Source organism: Nyctereutes procyonoides, unplaced genomic scaffold (assembly GCF_905146905.1).
Source record: "Nyctereutes procyonoides isolate TBG_1078 unplaced genomic scaffold, NYPRO_anot_genome, whole genome shotgun sequence".
Lineage (NCBI taxonomy): Eukaryota > Metazoa > Chordata > Mammalia > Carnivora > Canidae > Nyctereutes > Nyctereutes procyonoides.
The window spans coordinates 12,410,172-12,431,003 of NW_026575151.1; the positions used below are offsets into that span (position 1 = coordinate 12,410,172).

Consider the following 20,832-nt stretch of genomic DNA (forward strand, 5'->3'; position numbering starts at 1 on the left):
GATCCTGGGATTGGGCTCCCTATGGGAAGCCTGCTTCTCTTTCTCCCAAGTGTGTCTCATGAATAAATAAATAAAATCTAAAAAAAAAAAAAAAAAAAAGAATAAGTTTTAGTGGTGAAAAAAAGAACTCACAACACCAGGGTCAAGGCAGGTAGACAGATGTGCAGGTTCTGTTTTGGAGAAGAAAGCTTTTCACCACTACTCCTTCTTTTTCTCCCCCCACCCAGTCCCCTCACCACCAGAATAAATTTCCCTTTCTGCAGAACAAGTGTGAGGAAGAGGCCTTGTTTGTAAGGGAATAAACACATTGCATGATGCCAGGCATTCTAGGTTTAGGGTTCTCTGTGTGTGTGTGTGTTTGTGTGTGTGTGTCTCCCTCTTTTTAAAGTTTTATCATTAATTAATCTCTACACTCAATGTGGGGCTCAAACTCACAACCCCAAGATCAAGAGTAGCATGCTTTACTGACTGAGCCAGCCAGGCACCCTAGGGTTTTGGCTCTTTGTCGTTGCTGATTAGAAGTGCCAGCTGCCCTGTACCTGGGGACCTTGGGGCCTGTGGGAAACCCAGTCTCCTATGAGGAGATAAGGAAAGTTGAGAGGAGGGGCAGCCCGGGTGGCTCAGTGGTTTAGCGCTGCCTTCAGCCCAGGGATTGAGTCCTGGGTCGGGCTCTCTGCGTGGAGCCTGCTTCTCCCTCTGCCTGTGTCTCTGCCTTTCTCTCTCTATGTGTCTCTCATGAATAAATCAAATCTTTAAAAAAAATAAATAAACTTGACACCTGCGAACCTTGCACACACATATGTGCTTAAGGAGGCATGTACAGCTTTGTCTGCTGCAGCATTGCCTGTATTTTAGGGAAAGAAAAAAAAAAAAGAATGTACTTATAACTTGTTATCCCTTTTATCTTCTCCCTGGGGAGAAAAAGTGCTAGAACTTTCTAGAATTGTTTTACCATCACTGAATTTTCAAAAGATCTTATATCAGGAGAGATTATTGCTCAAATCAAATGGTACATGAGAATGAAAAAGAAAAAAACCCTTGGGAGTAGTTGATATCTATACATCTCTTTCTCCCATCATATATTCTCCCATCTTCTTATAAAATTCCAATATGATTTGTATTTTTTTACTGAAGTGCAATTCACAGGACCGTTTTAAAAAGTAACCGTTTTAAAGGGCACAATTCAATGACCTCAGTATAATCACATTGTTGTTTGATAACCATCTGTCTCTTGTTCCAAAACTTTATCATCCTCCCCCAGAATATCCTGTGGTCACTCCTTACTGTTTCCTGCCCCTGTGCCTGACAGTTACCAATCTCTTTTCTATCTCTATGGATTGACTTATTCTGGATATTTCACATAAAGGAATTGTACAATATATGACCTTTGTATTTCTCTTCTTTTACTTAGCATACCATTTTCAAGATTCATCCATGTTGTAGCATGCATCAGTACCTCATTCCTTTCTGTGGCTAAATAATATTCCACTGTATTTATATAACACAATTTATTTATCCGTTCATCAACTAAGACATTTAGGTTGCTTTGCCCTTTGGCTATTGTGAATAGTATTGCTATGAATATTTATGTACAAATATTTATTTGAGTACGTGTTTCAATCCTTTTCAGTATAAATTAGGAGTGGAATTTCTAGAACATATGGTAAGGCTATGTTTTTTTTTTAAATTTTTTATTTATTTATGATAGTTTGATAGTTACACACACACACACACACAGAGAGAGAGAGAGAGAGAGAGAGAGAGAGAGGCAGAGACACAGGCAGAGGGAGAAGCAGGCTCCATGCACCGGAAGCCTGATGTGGGATTCGATCCTGGGTCTCCAGGATTGCGCCCTGGGCCAAAGGCAGGCGCCAAACCGCTGCGCCACTCAGGGATCCCAAGGCTATGTTTAACTTTTGCAAAAAGCATTATTGGTGGATACCAATGTCTCCTCTGGCTTGATTAGAAATGTAGGAAAACAGTGCTGCTCAAGATAGATTGCAATGCAGTCGAAGCAATCCCTGGTCATGAATATTCTAAAATATTTTTCACTGAGGCTAAAAAGAGAGAGTTCATTATTGATCAAGGAATGGGAATGTTTCTAAACAAATAGTTGTAAAGTTAACCAAAGAATCTTTTTTGGCATTGTATTCACACAGGAGGCTTCCGGGTAATAATTTCAAAGAGGTTCAGGGAATGTGGCACTAGTAAGAGGTGAGGGACAGGTCTTATTTTGACCCTTTCCAGAATCTAGCACCTTGACCTCCACTGCCAGCCGTTTCCACAGCCCCATCTCCAGTTCAGCCAGACACTTCCTTTCTGCCTTTCAGGGTCCTCGACAGGCAGAAGTTCCCTCTGCACTCTCCACTGGCCCCTCATCCCCATCCCTGTCCCCTACCTCCACCCAGAGATAGATATTGAGTAAACTTGATTTCTTCATTTAAAACAACCTCTACCCATGAACTAAATCATAAAATAATAACAGTAAACACCTGGGTTGCTTATTTCACCCTGATATTTTATAATATGCCACACTGAGTCTAACGGTATGTAAACACGACTCGAGGGGCACCTGGCTGGCTCAGTCAGTTGGGCATCTGGCTCTTGGTTTCTGCTGGGGTCATGATTTCAGGGTCCTGGGATGGAGCCCCAGGCCAGGATCTGTGCTCCGTGGGGAGTCTGCTTGAGCATTCCTATCTCTCCCTCTGCCCCACCCCTGTGTGTGGGCACACACACTCTCTCTCAAATAAATAAATAAGTCATTTTTAAAAAAAGATTTAAAACAAATAAACACAACAAACTTTATTTGCTTCTAGAAAGTACCATCAAACTACCTCAAGTGAGAGCAGATTAGAATACATTTCACAACAAGGCATACATTGGACACTGTATTTTTAGCTACTTTGAGGCTGAGGGGAACCTGCAGCTCATTCCTGGCTTGCCATTCCGGTCCAACATCAAGTCCAGGCAGGCAGAAATATTCTCTCTCTCAAATAGCTAATGCCAACTCCACTGCCCTTCCTAGTTGCCCATGTCACTGACAATGTTGGTACTATCACAGCTTTTCTTTCTTTTCTTTTCTTTTCTTCTTTCTTTTCTTTTCTTTCTTTTCTTTCTTTCTTTCTTTCTTTCTTTCTTTCTTTCTTTCTTTCTTTCTTTCTTTCTTTCTTTCTTTCTTTCTTTCTTAATCGTCACTGCCTTCCTTTTGCTCGCAGAACACCCGAGGCTAGAAGTCCTAACCCAAAAGTAGTTAAGTGGCTAAGAGCCTGGCTTAAATGTCTGAGGGACTTGGGTTTCAGCACTAGCTTTGCTTCTTACTGCTCATGTGACTTTGAACTACTTTGTTGACATCTCTGTGCTTCAGTGTCCTTTTTAAAATTGAGATATAGGGACGCCTGGGTAGCTCAGCAGTTGAGTGCCTGCCTCCGGCTCAGGTCATGATCCTGGGGTCCTGGGATCAAGTCCCACATCGGGCTCCCTGTAGGGAGCCTGCTCCTCCCTCTGCCTGTGTCTCTGTCTCCCTCTCTGTGTCTCTCATGAATAAATAAATAAAATCTTCTAAATAAATAAATAAAATTGAGATATACTATTTACTTCATAGGGCATTGTGAGTATTAAATGAAGTAATGCAGGTCCAGTGTCTAGCACACCGCTTAGCACATGTACAAGCAGCAGATGATATTGTTGACATATTAACCATTTCTTGCCCATTATTTCTTTTCTCCTCCTTGCTCCTCTGTCTCCTCATGCTCCCCACAACCACCGCCACTGCACACACACACATTCTGTCAAAAGAGGAGATGCCTGTGGCTTCACTGAGGGAAGAGAACAAAGCAAATAGATTGTAGCTTCCCAGTTGTTTACATTTCAAAAACACTGCATTCTTAGAGGAGCAGGAAAAGAAATATAGGTTTGGAGAGGGGGATTCTTATTTCTGCACAACCCCAAGCTGAATAAAAACCAAAACCAAAGCCAAACAACCAAGCCAGAAAAGATTCCCCTAGACTGGGGTGCAAAGGTGGTAACAAGGTTCCGGGTGGGAAGAGGTAGCAGAAGGGCCCATGGACAGCTTCACAGATTCCTTCTGCTCTGGCATGCTCAGAGCAGGTTGTACAAATGATGAAGAAGCTCTAGTCCAGCGGGCTGTAACTTGTCTCATGAAGAAATTCTGGAAGTATTAGAAATTTGGGGTGACTGGTTAAGATCAGAAGAACGGAGGCAGAACTTTTTTCTTATGAATCATTCATTGCTCAGGGTTAAGGATACTCCACAGACATTTAGAAAAAACAAATATCAAATCACTAGAGTATAGATTGCCTTCGAATAACTGTAAGAAAACCAAGAAACCTCTGGGAGTCAGGCCTACACAATGTAAGGAAGGCCTAGGGCCACTTCCATTCTTTTTTTAGGCTTCCAGAATATTAAATAATTAATAAATGACAAAAAATGGTGTTTCCTTTATCTATCATGACCTAACAAACTACCCCCAAACTGAGTAGCTTAACACACAACCATTTATTTGCTCACAATGGTGCAGTTGGGATAGGACTCTGCAGAGACAGCTTGTCATCTCCGTTCCATGTAGCATATGGCTGTATTCATCGGGAGGTTTAGATGGGCTATGACATCCCTCATGGCCTCTCATTCTTCAGAGTCTCTCTCCAGGTGGCCTCTCATCACCCAGTAGTCTAATCCATGCTTCCACCATGGGAGTTGGATTGCAAGAAAGTAAAGGAAGGGGCTGCCAGGCCTTTTAAAGCCTAGATTGGGAATTGGTATGCTGTCATCAGTTCTATCACATTCTATGGGTTGAAGCATGTCGCAAAGCGAGCCTGGACTTATGAGGTAGAGAATAAACTCCACCATGGATTCCAGGGGCAGCAGGAGTCTACAAAGGGTTGTTGACAGTCATGTTTGGAGATTGTCTATCATTCCTGTAAAAGTTGTAGTGTTCTTTTTTCTTTCTTTCTTTTTTTTTTTTTTTTTTAGATTTTGTTTATTTATTTGAAAGAGAACATGAGCAGGGAGAGGGGTGGAGGGAGAGGGAGAAGCAGGCTCCCCACTGAGCAGGGAGCCCAATGTGGGGCTCCATCCCAGGACCCTGAGATCATGACCTGAGCCAAAGGTGGATGCTAACTGACTGAGCCACCAAGGTGCTTTATTTATTTTTTTTAAAGATTTTATTTATTTATTCATGAGATACACAGAGAGAGGGAGAGAGAGGCAGAGACACAGGCAGAGGGAGAAGCAGGCTCATGCAGGGAGCCTGACGTGGGACTCGATCCTGGGTCTCCAGGATCATGCCCTGGGCCAAAGGCAGGCGCTAAACCGCTGAGCCACCCAGGGATCCCGGTGCTTTATTTTTTAAAAGGATTTTATTTATTTAGTTTTTCTCTTCCTGAGTCTTGACTGTGAGATTTGCAGCAGGCGCCAACAGTCATTCATTCATAAGGGCACTTGTTCTTCTCAAGTTTCTATTCTTCTGATTTTAGGCATAGAAAGGTAACTAGGAAGATTCCTGATTGTCTCCCTGCCAGGGCATCAGTCTCCCCATCTAACTAGTAGCAGCAGTTATCTCCTCCCACATCGTCTGACCCTCTAGAGAGTGATTATGGAGCAGGGGGCAGGTTATTAGTCTTCGTACTTGTCATGTAGCCACCACTCCTTATATGTAGAGTTGAGTCTCATCTGTAGAGTGAAATCATTCTAGAGCGCGCACACGTGCGTGCGCGCGCACACACACACACACACACACACACACACACACAAGACTTAATGCCAATTAGCAGTGGAGGTGACATGTCTTATTTAGACCAGAAATAAGGAGGATGCTTGTATGAGAATGTGGGGGTTTGGGGCATAGTTCCTATTTGTAGCTTCCATGGGTGGAGAAAAAGATAGTACTGAGCAGAATCCCAGCCAGGCCAGGTGCTAAAAAGCTGCATCAGCTCTTTATGATATGACAGAAATTACTGTGGGATCACAGACTGTTATTTGGGAGCATGTGTTCTTTTTTTTTAAGCTGTTTATATTTTCTGTAATTAGGTCCTTTTTGTTCTTAGTGTTTAGAGCATTTTTTAAATGCTAGTCTGGTCAGCTGTGCTAAGAGGAACCAAGAAAGAGGTTTTTGTCTAGTCTGGACCAAAGTTTTAAAGGGGAAGCTGCTTACCAACCGCCTGACATAGTGGAAACAATGGCATGCTGTGCCTGAGTGAGAGAGCCTCAAAGAGAAGGTAAACTGAGGGCAACGGAGTGGGAAACTCACGTTCAGGAGTTCTCCCCACACCGAGATGTATTTCTCAAATCTAGGCCCATATCTCCATCCACATTCTCTATTACTTCCCTAGTGACCCAGACAAGAGGCAAAAAGGACCTCAGTGAATAATGAAAAGGAAGACTGCACTGGGATTTGTGGCTCAGGGCTGGAGTGGGTGTTACTTGTGGTGTTTGCTCTCGAGAATAGAGCTAGCGAACAGAAAATCCAGTCTTAGCTGGGATACAGGGGAGGAAGTGTTCAATTTGAGCATGAACTGCTGGGAGCCAAACCGTCAGGAAGGAAGGTTACCAAATCTTTTTTCCAGGGTTTTTTTTTTTTTTTTTTTTTTTTTAAGATTTTATTTATTTATTTGAGAGAGAGAGAGTGAGCAAGCATGAACTAGGAGAGGGGCAGAGGGAGAAGTAGAAGCAGACTCCCCCTTGAGCAGGGAGACAGATGCCGGGCTCAATCCCAGGACGACCCTGAGATCATGATCTGAGTGGAAGGTGGATACTTAACTGACTGAGCCACCCAGATGCCCCCCCCCCTTTTTTTCTAGATAATGAGGGAGAGGACACACTCATATTTGCAGAAGATCCCAACCATTGCCTAGGAAGGGGACGAGCAAAGGTTAGTGGGCTAGCATGGTCTCTTAACCAAAGTGGGGCACAGGGAGAGCTAAGGTAGATAGCAGGACTCTAAAGCAGAGATGGGAGCAGAATAAAGCATTACCATGGTAATGAGGTAGGGAAAGACTGCTGATTGTGGGCACATGAAGACCAGGGACCACCCAAGCACTGTGACCATGAGGCTTGGGAGAGTTGAATCATTCCAGACCACCTCCCATCCTCCTCTCTAGCCTCCCTGGGCTGCTGCTGGTAGAGCTGAGAGCAGGCACCACTGTCACTGTCTATGTCCCAGGTTTAGTCTTGCCCTTGCAATCTGTTCCAGTTATCCAAAACTGAGCAACATGCTAGGCTAAACCTTAGTGGATTAAGACAACAACCGTCCTTTATTTTGCATTTCAGGCAGGGTAAGGCAAGGACCACTTTGCTCCATATTTCTGGGGCCCATGACTCAGATGGCTGGGGCCAGCAAGGGCCTGGCGGTACACGTCTCTTCCTGCAGGCTCAGGTCATCTCCCTATTGTCTCTCCTGTGTTCTCTAGCATAGAGATCTCAGTGTAGCTAGACTGAAAGGTGGCTCAGGGCTCCAAGAACAACGATTTCCAGATGTACCAGGCAGAAAGAAACTGCAAGGCACCTGTGATCTGACTTTAGAAGTTCCCAGATACATGATTTCTACCATATTTTATTGGTTTAACAAGTCACTAAATCCAGCCCAAATTCAAAGGTAAATATATAGATCCCACCTCTCAATAGGAGTGTCAAAGAATCTGGCACCATTTTAAAGGCATCTCACTGGGTCCTTAGCAAAGTCTCCCCACTGAACTCCCTGTCTGCAGATTCTCATTGATGGCACTGGGAGGCAGGAATGCACAAAGGTAGAAAAAGCAGGAGCTTTGGAGGACACTAGGCCTGCATTCCTGTTCCAGCAGGATCCACCATTCAGCAACTGGTTGAGCTTGTTAGGTTACTTACCTTTCAGAGCTGTGGTTTCCATGTGTCAAAAGGGAATGATACCACTATAGTGACTCAGAAAATGCAACTCTCAGATCTTCCAGTGCAGAGCATAACTGACCAACGGATCTGTCCCAGGGACTGAGATCTGAAGTCTGTCCTCTAATATTCACTCCCAGCCTGGTGCAGAGACCATGTTGCTGGGGCTGCTCCCATCCCCCGACTAAGTAAGAGGTCTGTTTCCCGGAGATGCCTGACTCCTGGGGCAGACCAACGTGGCTTGAGGACTGCCCTGCCACCCGCAGCCTTGCTGAACTTTCTAAGAGTTGCACTGTCCTATAAGAAGCTTCCTTCTACTCAGCGGTCCCTCTTGCTTGTCTACATAGCTCACATCTGCATCCCAGGTCCAGATTCCTGTGTATGTTTGTTTCCACATCAGTCTTTTGCATAGTGTTCCTGTCTGGCACTGCTTTCGGGGGTGGGGTGGGGGGGCACAAGTAGCCACAAAGTCTCAAGGCTGCGGTATGAAAATGGGTGTGTGGGGATCCCTGGGTGGCGCAGCGGTTTGGCGCCTGCCTTTGGCCCAGGGCGCGATCCGGGAGACCCGGGTCGAGTCCCGCGTCGGGCTCCCTGCATGGGGCCTGCTTCTCCCTCTCTCTCTGTGACCATCATAAATAAATTAAAAAAAAAGAAAAAGAAAATGGGTGTGTGTAAGCACCTAACCAAAGGCCAGTATATGGTTGACATTCACTCAACTAATGCTGCGTCCCTGCTGTGTGCAGGCTCTAGTCTGTTTGCCTGGGACCTAGTGGTGAGCAAAGCCACTGGGAACAGTGTCACCACCACCTGCCTCACGCTTCTTACTGAGTCTCACTGCCAGGGATAAAGTCCCAGTCTCCATGGGGCACGAAGAGCCTTTAAGTCGGACCCCAAGGAACCTCAACACCCCCTCCGCACCCTATACTCTGCACACCTGATCCGCTTCTTTTCGGTTTCTATTCTGCTGTTTCATCCCCGCGTCCGAGCACACTGTCCTCTCCTGAAAAGCCGCTCCCGCCCGCCCTCAGTGCCTCCTGTCCTCCGAGGCCGGGAGGACACGCTTGCGGGCACGGACCTCGGCCTGCGCCTCCGAAAAGCACGTGTCACAGGGTGCGGCGCGTGTAACCGTGTCCCCGCGAGACGGGGAGCTCGTCCGGGCGGGCGCTGCGTCCCCCCGCGGCCCGGCGCCCGCCCCCGCAGGCCCGCAGCTCCCGTCGGCGGAGCGGACGCGTGGCCGGGCGGGGGCCCCGAGCGGTTTTCCGGGGGTGCCCGCGGCCTGCGTGGGAGGGGCGGGCGCCGGGCCGCAGCGGGGAGCCCGGGAAGGGCGCGGGCGGGGGCGGGCGCGGGGGCGGGCGCGGGCCGAATCCCGGCGGCCGCCGCGGGGCACATGACTGCGGGCTCGGCCCCCGCCCCGCCCGCCTCCCCGCCCGCCCCGCCCCGCCCGCCTCCCCGCCCGCCCCGCCCCGCCCGCCTCCCCGCCCGCCTCCCCGCGCAGCTGCCGGCCTCCGCCTCCCCGGCTGCCGCGTCTCCCCTGCCGGCTGAGCGCGGGGGGGCCGGCCGCCGAGCCGGGGAAACCGAAACCGGAGCGGGCGGCGCAGGCCGTGGCAGCGGGCGCCTCTGCCTCCGTCGCCGCCTCCGTCCCCCCCAGGGCTGCCGCGGGCCGGCGGGGCCCGGCGGGAGCGGCGCGGGATGGGCAGGTGCTGCTTCTACGCGGTCGGGACGCTGTCCCTGCTCCTGCTGGTGGCCAGCATCACGCTGCTGGTGGCCCGGGTATTCCAGAAGGCCGTGGACCAGACGATCGAGAAGGTGAGGCGGCCGGGCTGCGCGCGTGCGTGCGAGTGTGCGGGTGTGTGGGTGTGTGGGTGCGAGTGTGTGAGTGTGTGTGTGTGAGTGTGAGTGTGTGTGTGTGAGTGCGAGTGTGAGTGCGAGTGTGAATGTGAGTGCGAGTGTGAGTGCCAGGGTGAGTGCGAGTGTGAGTGCGAGTGTGAGTGTGTGTGTGAGTGCGAGTGTGTGAGTGCGAGTGCGAGTGTGTGTGTGTGTGAGTGCGAGTGTGTGAGTGCGAGTGCGTGTGTGTGTGAGTGCGAGTGTGAGTGCCAGGGTGAGTGCGAGTGTGAGTGCGAGTGTGAGTGTGTGTGTGAGTGCGAGTGTGTGAGTGCGAGTGCGAGTGCGTGTGTGTGCGAGTGCGTGTGTGTGAGTGCGAGTGCGTGTGTGTGTGAGTGCGAGTGTGTGAGTGCGAGTGCGAGTGTGAGTGTGTGTGTGAGTGCGAGTGTGTGAGTGCGAGTGCGAGTGTGTGTGAGTGCGTGTGTGTGAGTGCGAGTGCGAGTGCGAGTGCGCTCTGGCCCGCGTGCGCGCTCCGTGCTGGCGGGGACGCTTCCAGCCCCCTCCCCACCCCGACTGCTGGACCCCGTGCAGGGAGCCCCTGCACCCTGGCGGACCCTCCCGACCAGGGCTCTCTCGGTTCTTGCTGGTCTTCTCGGGATTGACAGGTAAGGGTTAAAGGCGGATGGAGGCCAATAATGGAAAACTGTGGATCTAGGCTTTTCCAAACGGCTTTCATTTACGTTCTATCGTTTGCCTCCCCTTCCACGCCCTCCTTACGCCTCAATCTCTGTTGGGCCCAAATATATTTCCCTTCTACTTAATGAAAAAACAAAACTAACTGAAAAACACCACAACCAAGGCAAGTTTGTTGGCTGCCTGCTGTGGCTTTGAAGTGGTGTGGGGCAGGGGATGTGGAAGGAGTGTGCGGTCTATTGTGTTCTTGCCTTCCTGGACTAGGCAAGGCTGTTGGCAGAGAGGCCAGGCCTCTGGGCTGGGTGACATTTCAGCCCATCAAATCTGTGCGGGTTTCCCTCTGACTAAGCATGTGCTATCTCATACCAACAACAGTTTGTATTGCTTTGTCTCACCCTGGATTCGTGCCCTTCTTAAAACAACCATAAGCTTCAGACAAGGATGCATTTAGATTCTGGAAAGAATCTGAACCTGTCTGTGACACTACATGAGGGGGCTGGAGAGCTGGTCTTTTGAAAATTTATTTATATATTTTTTAGAGCTGGTCATTTTAGAAGACTTCTGAGTCACTTGACTTTACCAATGCTCTTTCCTTTCACCCACATCCACCAATCTGTGTGGAAAGAGGAACGAGAGAGAGATACTGGGATCACTTTTTCTTTAAAGAAAAGAAAAAAAAAAGAAATCATTGTTGCAGCCTTTCTCGTTAGCACCCATAGCCTGGTGCTTAATTTCTCCCAGTGGTTTGTATTTGCTGTTGCCTGGATGAAAAAGCCAGTTTGATCACTGAACTCCCTATTAGCCGAGTTGTCTCATTCAGGTGGCAACAGACATATTCCTTTAATAGAGGTTCCCAAAAGCCATCAATTACTTGAAATCTGGCAGTTAACGATAAATTAAAAAGTCACAGTAAACTAATTAATTTTAAAGTTCACATTATTATGGGAAGATGAAGCTCACTGTCTGAGCTTCCCAAAGACCACTGTTTTTCCTGAGCAGCCATGTTCAAAGGAAAAACCAAATATAATCTTCCCCACTCCTGGCCATCTGCAAACCATGGCAAGATTGTTTAAGGATATGGACTCTTGCTTGGATGACCAGAGTTAAGTAATCCAATCATAGTCAGTATGTGAGTCTTCTTGTGTGGCTTTAAGAGGCTGTTTCAGGAGAGCCCCATGAGATGAGCGGTCTCCCAGGTGCCTCAGATATCACCAGCCCTTAGATGCTCTGTGGGTCTCCATTTCGTGGGCAGGTAGGAAGGTGGCTATGAGGCAGCCTGCCTGGGCCTTGAGTTTGCGTTGATATTTGGTGATTGGCCCTTTTATGTGGTTTTATTTGTGAGGAATGGACTCCCTTCAGACTAATAAATTGTAGAACAGAGGAAGTAGACTTTCAGAATTGCCCAGCCCCATGAAGGAACACTGAACAAAGTAGCATATGAAATTAAATGATAGGGCTAGTTTTGGTGGACAGGAATATTGAAAGTCCGCCAGGGGTCACACGTTACCATCAATACCATTCTCTTCTCCTGGGTCACCTGTGGTGTGGTAGCATGGGATGGTGGGACAGAGTAAGGACCCCTAGACATGAGTCCTGGCTCTACCATGTACTCGCTGGGTCACCTTGGGCCAGGTGCTGAACTGAGCCTTCCTTGATTCTGGGTTTCCCTCTCGGTAAATGGGGATAATAACAAGTCCAGAGAATAGAAAGCTTATAAGAATTATTAGGGAAAACAGGTAATTTTCTTGGGATATAGTTAGTGCTTTGTAAAGGAGTTTTATTTTTGTTAGAAGCCACATGAGCACAGACAAAATACTTGAGATTTGAAGTCAGACACGCTGTATTCAAATCCTGGCCTTACCATCCGCAAGCTTTTTGATTCTGGGTAAGTTATTTAACTTCTCTGAGCCTCGATGTCATTACTTGGGAAAGTGAGGATGTTAGCCACTTGGGGACAGTGGTGCATTAACTGTGAAGCACACCAAGCTTAAGCTCAGGCCCTCACTTACACGGGCCCTTCTAACAGCCTGGACCTAATTCTGTAATCTAAAACTTTCTTTCTCTTAGGAAGGGTCTCCACACATTGTATAAGCTTCCCATGAATCCTGAACCTGCCTCTGTGTGTGTCGTTGGGAGATTGAGTGAGGTCATCTGTGTAAAGCACCCAGCACAGTATCAGGCAGGGGATGGGTGATCAGTCATGGCAGCCGCCATCATGTCCAAGGTGTTGTTACAGAACAATTCCGTCATCACTTGGCCTTAGTATACTTGTAATGAAATCCACTCTGATACTCTCAGTTCTTAGGGTTTTTTTGTTTTGTTTTCACTGGAAGATTCTCCATGCCCTGGCTTGTCTATATCAAAAAGAGAAGAGAGGAAAGGCATGAAATTCGAATGAGTGGGTTTGGCTAATTGTGAGAAGCGTGGTAACATAATTTCTATTAGAATGATTTGCAGGGAGGATTTTAAGATTAAAGGGAGATTGAAATTTTGGCCAGTGAATGGAATAGAAGGAACTAAGACAGTTTGGTTTCATTCTTGGCCTCACTGGTTACTGCCTTGTATTGGACAAGTCCTGCAATTGTTTTTGCTTCAATTTTCAATTGTAAAACAGGTATTCTAAGCATTAACCAGGCCTTCTCTGTCAAGCATTCGTTTTAATTTTTTTGTTTTTCTTTTGTTTTAAGATTTTATTTATTTATTTGAGAGAGAGAGAGAGAGAGAGAGAGAGAGCGCGCGTGGGCAAGGGGCCAGGGAGGAGCAGAGGGAGAGAGAGACAAGCAGAGTCCCTGCTGAGCACAGAGCCCAATAGGGGGCTCGATCTCATGACCCTGAGATCATGACCCGAGCCAAAAATCAAGAGTCAGAGGCTCAGTTGACTGAGTCACCCAGGTGCCCCTAAAGCATTCTGACTCCTCTGAAGATGGAGCTTTGCAGAAACCGTTTAATCTCTACCCACTCCCTACTCTCCCCCCTACCCCCCCACCCCCAGCCTGGAAGGGCAGATTTTGATGCCCTGGCTCACTTGGTAACTCCACTAAATGTCCTGGCCTCTAGCACAGTGCCTGGCCCATGGCAGGTACACAGTAAATGTCTGTTGCCTCACACCTTGCATAAGGCCCAAATGTTAATAGTTGTTATTGTTTGTAACTATTATTTTGTCCTCTGTAGGCTGGAGATAGATAAGTTTCCTTCTTGATCCAAACTTCTGAGATTTTGTGACGCAGGCATGTAAGCTTTGTTTAAGAGCTTTGCAGCTCTTTGCAGCTCAGCATATTAAATTTGCCCTTAGACTTACTGGGAGTTTGAACATCTCCCAGAAATGGGAATGCAGAGCCAGCCAGAGTCAGAGTTGGCTAAAAAGAAAAGGGCTGGCAAGGGAACCAGTGAGAAGGAAAGAGACAGTTCACATGTTTTGCTTCCTGTTCACAGGCCAAGGGAGGATGATAGCATTAGGTGTCAGGGATGAGACGAAGAGGACAAATATACTTCTCATTGGCCGGGACCTAAGACTCTAGGCAAGCAAAAACAGCTATAGCCTCTTTTAGGAGCCTATAACTTTGGAGCTATTTTGCGGATGCCTCAAGAAATAAAATATAATCACTGCTAATTTAACCAAGTAACATTAATGGTAGGGGATGCCTGGTGGCTCAGTCGCTTAAGCATCTGCCTTAGGCATAGGTCATGATCCTGAGGTCCCAGAATTGAGTCCCGCATCGGAATCCCTGCATGGAGCCTGCTTCTCTCTCTGCCTATGTCTCTGTGTGTCTCTCATGAATAAATAAATAAAATCTTAAAAAAAAAGATGATGGTATCAGATTGCCTTTATATTAATGTACCACTGGAAATGCAGATAACTGACTTGGAGAGGTAGGGGTAGGGTGAGGCACACAGTGGGGTCTCCTCACTTTTCCCATCCCAAGGATGACTATATACCCTGTCGCCAGCAACAGTCCTGCTTTATTTACACCTGTTGTCCTGGCATAATTAGTAGCACTCTCTTTTCTTTTAAAAGACCCCCGGCTTGAATCTTCAATTCTATCCTCTACCACATTGTCCTCCACTTCTTAGTAATAAAGAGGAGCAAGGAGCTAAACCCACTCAAGCTGGCTCCAGAATGATGAGACTTTTTTTTTTTTTTTCTGTAAAGCTGAAAGAGGAAGCTCATGGAAGTCTGAGGGTGAGAACCTAAGGCCTCCTGAGAGTACAGTAGAAACTGCAAAGTCAGCAGAACCTAGGCACACTTTGTGTCTCTCACTAGCTTCCTCTGCTTTCCCCTACCAAATAGTTTCCTCTGTTGACTCATTGGTCCTGGACTGTTTACTTCTCAGAGGCTTCCTCAGTCCTAATGCTATGTGACGTTTCAGCTGCTGAGCCTCCCATAGAAATGCTTTATCTCGTGGCTTCTCTTTTCCAAATTTGTAACAGAGTAATGTGATTGGCTCAGTAGAAGCAGAAATCATAGAGCCTTAAACAGAGGCAGTATCCTCGCAAAATTCTTGAACTCCTAAGCAAAATTATCCAACTCCTCCCTGGCATTTAGGAATGTGATCTTGTGGGACAGGTGTGGCTCAGCAGTTGAGAATCTGCCTTGGGCTCCCTCCAGGTGTGATCCTGGGGTCCTGGGATCCACTCCTGCATTGGACTCTGCAGGGAGCCTGCTTCTCCCTCTGCCTGTGTCTCTGCCTCTCTCTCTGTGTCTCTCATGAATAAAATCTTAAAAAAAAAAAAAAAGAAATGTGATCTTGTGATATCAAAATCATATTATGTTTCTTTCAATATCTTACAAATTCATGGTGACCCTGAGTGCATTCATTATTAATAGTTCAAACAATGGAGTAAGCCAGTAGTTCTCAGTGTAGTCCCTAGACTTTAGGAAGTACATCAAAATTGCTTCTAGAGTTTAAAGAATGCAGATGCTACCAGCCCTGCTAATCAGACTCCTTAGGGTTGGCACCCAAGTTAAAAAGCTAACCATGAAGCCTGTGGCTGGTTTGGATAGTGATTATGGCAGCCCACATCTTTATTCTTTGAGATGGCATTTTTTTTAACCTTCGTATTTTATTCTTTATTTTTATTTATTTTTCTGATAATGAATACATGCTATTATAAAAAGTCAGATACAAGAAAAATTAATAAAACAAAGATAACTACTGTTAACATATTGCTAATTATTCCACATTTTTATTTATGCACATATAGTAACATACACTGTACAAAAATGGGTGCTTCTATTCCCACTCTTTATTTATTTTTAATTTCATCTGATATAGTTGACATATAAAAGATGATAATTCTAGTTGAGGATGTTACTACTAATGATTACTATTATTTTTCAAGTTCACATTAAAGGAAGGATTTGAGCAGGGGGAGGGGAAGGGTGTTGCTTGTGAGAACCATTTTCACTTTCTTAATAAAGTGCGAGATTTCTTTCTGTCAGGCCATAGCAGAAGGGCCATCTGTTCTGCCAGGCATTTGCTTGTTTCCTGGGGAAGAATCAGCAGGTGGGATTGTAAGATCATTAGTGAAAGCATAGGATGTTGGCCAAGTCACTAGGCATTTAGGGCCTGTATCATCAATATGTGTGACATTTAAGCACAGTATACTAAATACAGGGACCATTTTTCATCAAAGCTGGTAACTAGTCCAAAGCAACTGAGGAAAATAAGGCTACTTTTGGTGTTTGCTGTCTATATCTAAAAGTACTTTTATGCCTATGCTTTGGCAGTCATTAATTTATTTAGCAAATATTTTTTTTTTTAAGATTTATTTATTTATTCATTCAGAGAGAGCGAAGAGAGAGGCAGAGACACAGGCAGAGGGAGAAGCAGGCTCCCTGCAGGAAGCCCGATGTGGGACTCCATCCCGGGTCTCCAGGATCATGCCCTGGGCGGAAGGCGGCGCTAAACCGCTGTGCCACCGGGGCTGCCCTATTTAGCAAATATTTATTGAGGGTATACCATTTGTGGGGCAATGTGCTAGGAGCTGTGGATACAAGAGTAAAGCAGACACAATCCCTATCTTGCAGAATTTATGATCTAATTCAAAATTTGGGGGCTCAGGCCCCTTTACACTCTTAAATTGAAGACCCCAAAGAACTTGTGTTTCTGTGAGTTATAGCTATCAATATTTATAATATTAGAAACTAAAATTGATAAATTGGGCAGCCCCGGTGGCGCAGCTGTTTAGTGCCGCCTGCAGCCCAGGGCGTGATCCTGGAGACCTAGGATCGAGTCCCATGTCAGGCTCCCTGCATGGGGCCTGCTTCTCCCTCTGCCTGTGTCTCTGCCTCTGCCTCTCTCTCTCTGTCTCTATGAATAAATAAAATAAAAAAAAAATCTTAAAAAAAGAATAATTAAAAAAATAAAATAAAACTGATAAATTTTGAAAGCACAAGAGTAGACAAGCACGTGTTAGCTGTCAGAGCACTTGTCTGGCAGCCTCTAGAAAACTGCACTCTATACTCATGAGAATGAGTATGAAAAAGGCAAATAATCTCTTAATATTATTATGAAAATAGTTTTAACCTTGTGGACCCCCTGAGAGGACGTTGGGGACCCCCAGAGGTCCTCAGACCACATTTTGAGAGCTGCTGATCAAGTGTTCTTCTAACTAATTATGATGATTTTTAGAATAACATAAGAAAGTAACATAGTATCTCTGTTATATTTCTGTAAGAGCAATTTGGAAAATATGTTATTAAGGTTTTCAAGTCACCAGGATGTTGTTTAGTGTGTTGTATATACCTTCCTTTAGTTTCCACCAAGTGTATGGTTAAAGGTAGTAGTTTAGGTTATCAGTGATTCAAGTTCACTGTATCTCCTGTCTTCTCTCTGTGCTAATCAAATTAGACTAGACCATCAGAATCTCCATAATTGAATTATTTGAAAAGTACCCTCTAGCCTTAGCCCTGTCAGGGATTTTCAATCCCTATGACAGAATTTGGTACTTGAAGCTGGCTTGAAAGCTCTCTTTGAAGGTGGCAGCTCTGCTATATTTAGCTTTGTATCATCTTCCCGTGCCAGCAAGGTGCAGTGTCATACATAACAGATGTTCATTAAGTATTGCTTGGATGAATGGAAAGATGAGTAGATGAAAACTTACGTCCTCTGGGATGACCTTGTTTACATATTATTGTTTCTGTTGTTTATGCTCTTTTTAATATGCTCTGTAGGCCAGTGGTCATTGCCTTACTGTACCTTTAAAATCTAGAAACTGCACCCAATAATCCAGGTTTCCAGCTTCTCTTGAAACACACAGATGCTCTGTGTGGTATCCTCACCACAGTCCTATGTGGCAGCGGGCTGAGCAGAATGAGGCTGCCTTTGGGGTGGGGGTGCCCTCCCTGTTCCTATGGTCCCTCACCTTCCTGCTGGCTGCCTAACTCTCAGAGGCCCAAGAAAGATGCCCTTTGCCACCATGCCTGCTCTGTTGTCTTTCTTAGAGTAGAGAAATACTTGTTTGTATCTGAACTCTTTACCAAAAGAAGGAAAATGAAAGAGCTTGAGAAGGGTCATGTGTTTAACAAAAAATGAAAGAGGGCATATTTTTTTTTATTTTTTTATGGAGAACTGAAATATTATTGCTAGGGTTTTTATTTTTATTTTTCTTAAAGATTTTATTTATTTATCATGAGAGACACAGAGAGAGGCAGAGACACAGGCAGAGGGAAAAGAAGGCTCCATGCAGGGAGCCGGACGTGGGACTTAATCCCAGGACCCTGGGATCACCCCTAAGCCAAAGGCAGACACTCAAACACTGAGTCACCCAGATGCCCCTCGCCAGGTTTTTACAGCAAACGAACTTCCAAACTCGCATCCACTTCACTCACCCCACCCACCTGGTCCCTTCAGCATCTGAGTTTTACACTCTTTCTAGAGAAAGAGAGGCAGAATGCCATTGTTATAATAGCATAATTGCTCTTGCAAGTCCTACTTTAAGGGTAGCTGCTTTTAATGCTGTATTTCTGATAATCAACAGTAATGGAAGGAAGAGGAGACCAAGATAGAAATAGGTGATGAAAGCCTCATTTATATAAACTCTGGGAGATATAATCACAACCAAGCAGGATGTAAAATAATAAGAGTGGTTCCACAAGTTACACACAGAACCAGGGCGTTGTTTTCATGGGCACACTTCTTATTCATTCACATCTTAATAATCCTCTGTCTCATCCACTCCTTCAGCCACTCTCTCTTTGTACACATCTATTTCTCCGATTGTCACCAGGTCCTTTTGATTCAATTTCCATCTGGTGGCTGCTTTCTCTCTCTTTGGGATGTCAGTTCTCAACCTTGGTTTCACATTTATTATTATGTGGAAATGTTTAAAGAGTAGTCTAGCGGGTGTCTTGTAGCAGGAGCTTTTTAGGATAGCTATTCCACCCTGTTGTCCTGTCTGTCATTTATAGACAGAGCAGCAGCTTCCACATGAACTATTGTTTGAACATCAACTGTCAGGTCTCATTAGCTGAAATTACTACAATTGCAATTAGAGCAAAAGAGCTCATTAACAGTGACATAAAAAAAATGCCAATGTATATGTTCCTGAGTTAAAATAAGGTCAGAGAATTAGGGTAGAATGTCAATGGCAGCTTATGTCTTTTACTTCAACAGAGAATTTAAAAAGGTAAGTGGCACAAATGACTTATATTACTATGAGAGTCTGGATAGGAGTTGCTTCATTTCAGGGAGAAATCTTTCTTTCTTTTCTTTCTTTCTTTCTTTCTTTCTTTCTTTCTTTCCTTTCTTTCCTTTCTTTCCTTTCTTTCTTTCTGACAGATTGACAGAGAGAGAGCATGAGTAGGGGGAGCAGAAGGACCTGAGGCAGGGCTCGATTTGAGAACCCTGAGATCATGACCTGAGCCGAAGGCAGATGCTTAACCTACTGAGCCACCAAGGCATCCCTCAGGGAGAGATTAAAAAAAAAAAAAAAAAAAAAAGCAAACCCACTGGCGTTTTGATTTTTTTTTTTTTTTTTTTGCATTTTGATATTTGGTGAGTTTTATTAACCTGGAGTCCAGTAAGAATCATTTACACACTATTAGGCCAGGTTGTTAGTGTCAGTCTGCATTATCTCTGGGTGGATTTAGACTGTGTAGATGGCAATGTAGATGCTAACATGTATTTAATTATTAAGTAGCACTCTGTTGAGCCAAAAGAATAACGAGTAGTGCTCTTGAGTCCTGAAAGTTGCCTTCAAAGTATTATTACCTATTCCCATCCAAGCCTAATGCATGTCCCTCCAGTGCTTATTCTTATCATTTGGAAGTGGCTTATACTAGGACAGCTGGTTCAACAACCCTCCTAGTGCTGCCTTCCCAAAAGATCTCTATCAGGCTGACTGGGATGTGTTGTGTCTTGTGGCTGTATCATGTGTCAGCTCCCGCATGAAGCAGCTAATCCAGCTTATACTTGGGGAACAGTGGGTGGCTGAGTGTTGCTGTTGCAAAAAGTGCCTATGAGGGAATGACAGATGACGGCAGGTGATGATGGGCTGCGTCAGATTGGGGCAGTAGGGCACGGACCTAGGGCTTTATCCTATGAGCAGTGAGGAGAGTGTCTGCTCCCATAGGCACTTTAGATAGAACTCTCTGGAAGCTGGGGTGGAGAATGGATTTGAAAGCAGCCTGGAGAAGAGACTGTCTACAGTATTGCAGCCACCCAGGCCACCTATGGGATTAGGAGTAAAAATGGAGAAGAGGAGGATAGGATTTAGGATTGATTAGGGGAGAAAAAAATCTTAAGTCCGTTTTTGGTCACATTGACTTTCCACAGCCTTCCACAGAATGTCCAGATGGGAATTTTAGGATGGATCCATACAACTGAAATGATCTAAATAATTATCAGGCATAAGTCTTTCTTTGGGCTGAATTACTGGGCCTTACACATAATTATTCACTAACTGCTTCATGTGTGCTAGTTTTTTGTCCTTAGCTAAATTTCTTTGTGAGAATAGGGCCTATGTCTATTGGGTACATGGAAATCCCTCAATATATACATATTCGCTAATTAGCTGAAAATAAGTTTTTCAGTTTAAATGATTAATCTGGTTGTTGACACTGCGGATTCACCACAGAACCCAATAATCTTTCCAATATTTCTTTTTGTAGTAGTATTACAATATTATGTCTGGAAAAATTAATCATGTTCTACTTGGCTAAAATTTATAAGCAATATCCAAGGTCACGTAGCAAAACTGATTTAGGACCTTATGTTGATGTTTAATTTCACATAACTATAAAACTCAGTTGATCACAGGGCTTGTATTGGTAATTGTCACTACTAGGGCACAATCCTCAGGAAGACCATTGTTCCCAAGCCACAGCTTCATGTCTAAATTGTGCAAAGGGCTCCTTGTGACCAAAGGAACTGGTTTGTTGTATTGGGCAGAATTAATGACTTCCTGTACCAGACATTCTCCTGGCTTGATGTTAGCATTATT

The 20,832-nt window shown here is 45.3% G+C and overlaps 1 protein-coding gene across 2 annotated transcripts in view; it reads left to right on the forward strand.

Annotated features, from left to right (window-relative positions):
* Nucleotides 1-9,358: 9,358 nt before the first annotated feature.
* SCARB2 (scavenger receptor class B member 2) overlaps nucleotides 9,359-20,832 on the forward strand; it is a 75,262-nt gene continuing 63,788 nt past the window's right edge. The window contains exon 1 of one of the 2 annotated variants that reach the window (XM_055312916.1): nucleotides 9,359-9,681. In XM_055312916.1, the coding sequence (XP_055168891.1) occupies nucleotides 9,565-9,681 (117 nt within the window). In that variant the 5' untranslated portion in view covers nucleotides 9,359-9,564. The remainder of the gene's footprint in view (nucleotides 9,682-20,832) is intronic. The other variant, XM_055312917.1, reaches the window with a different exon arrangement.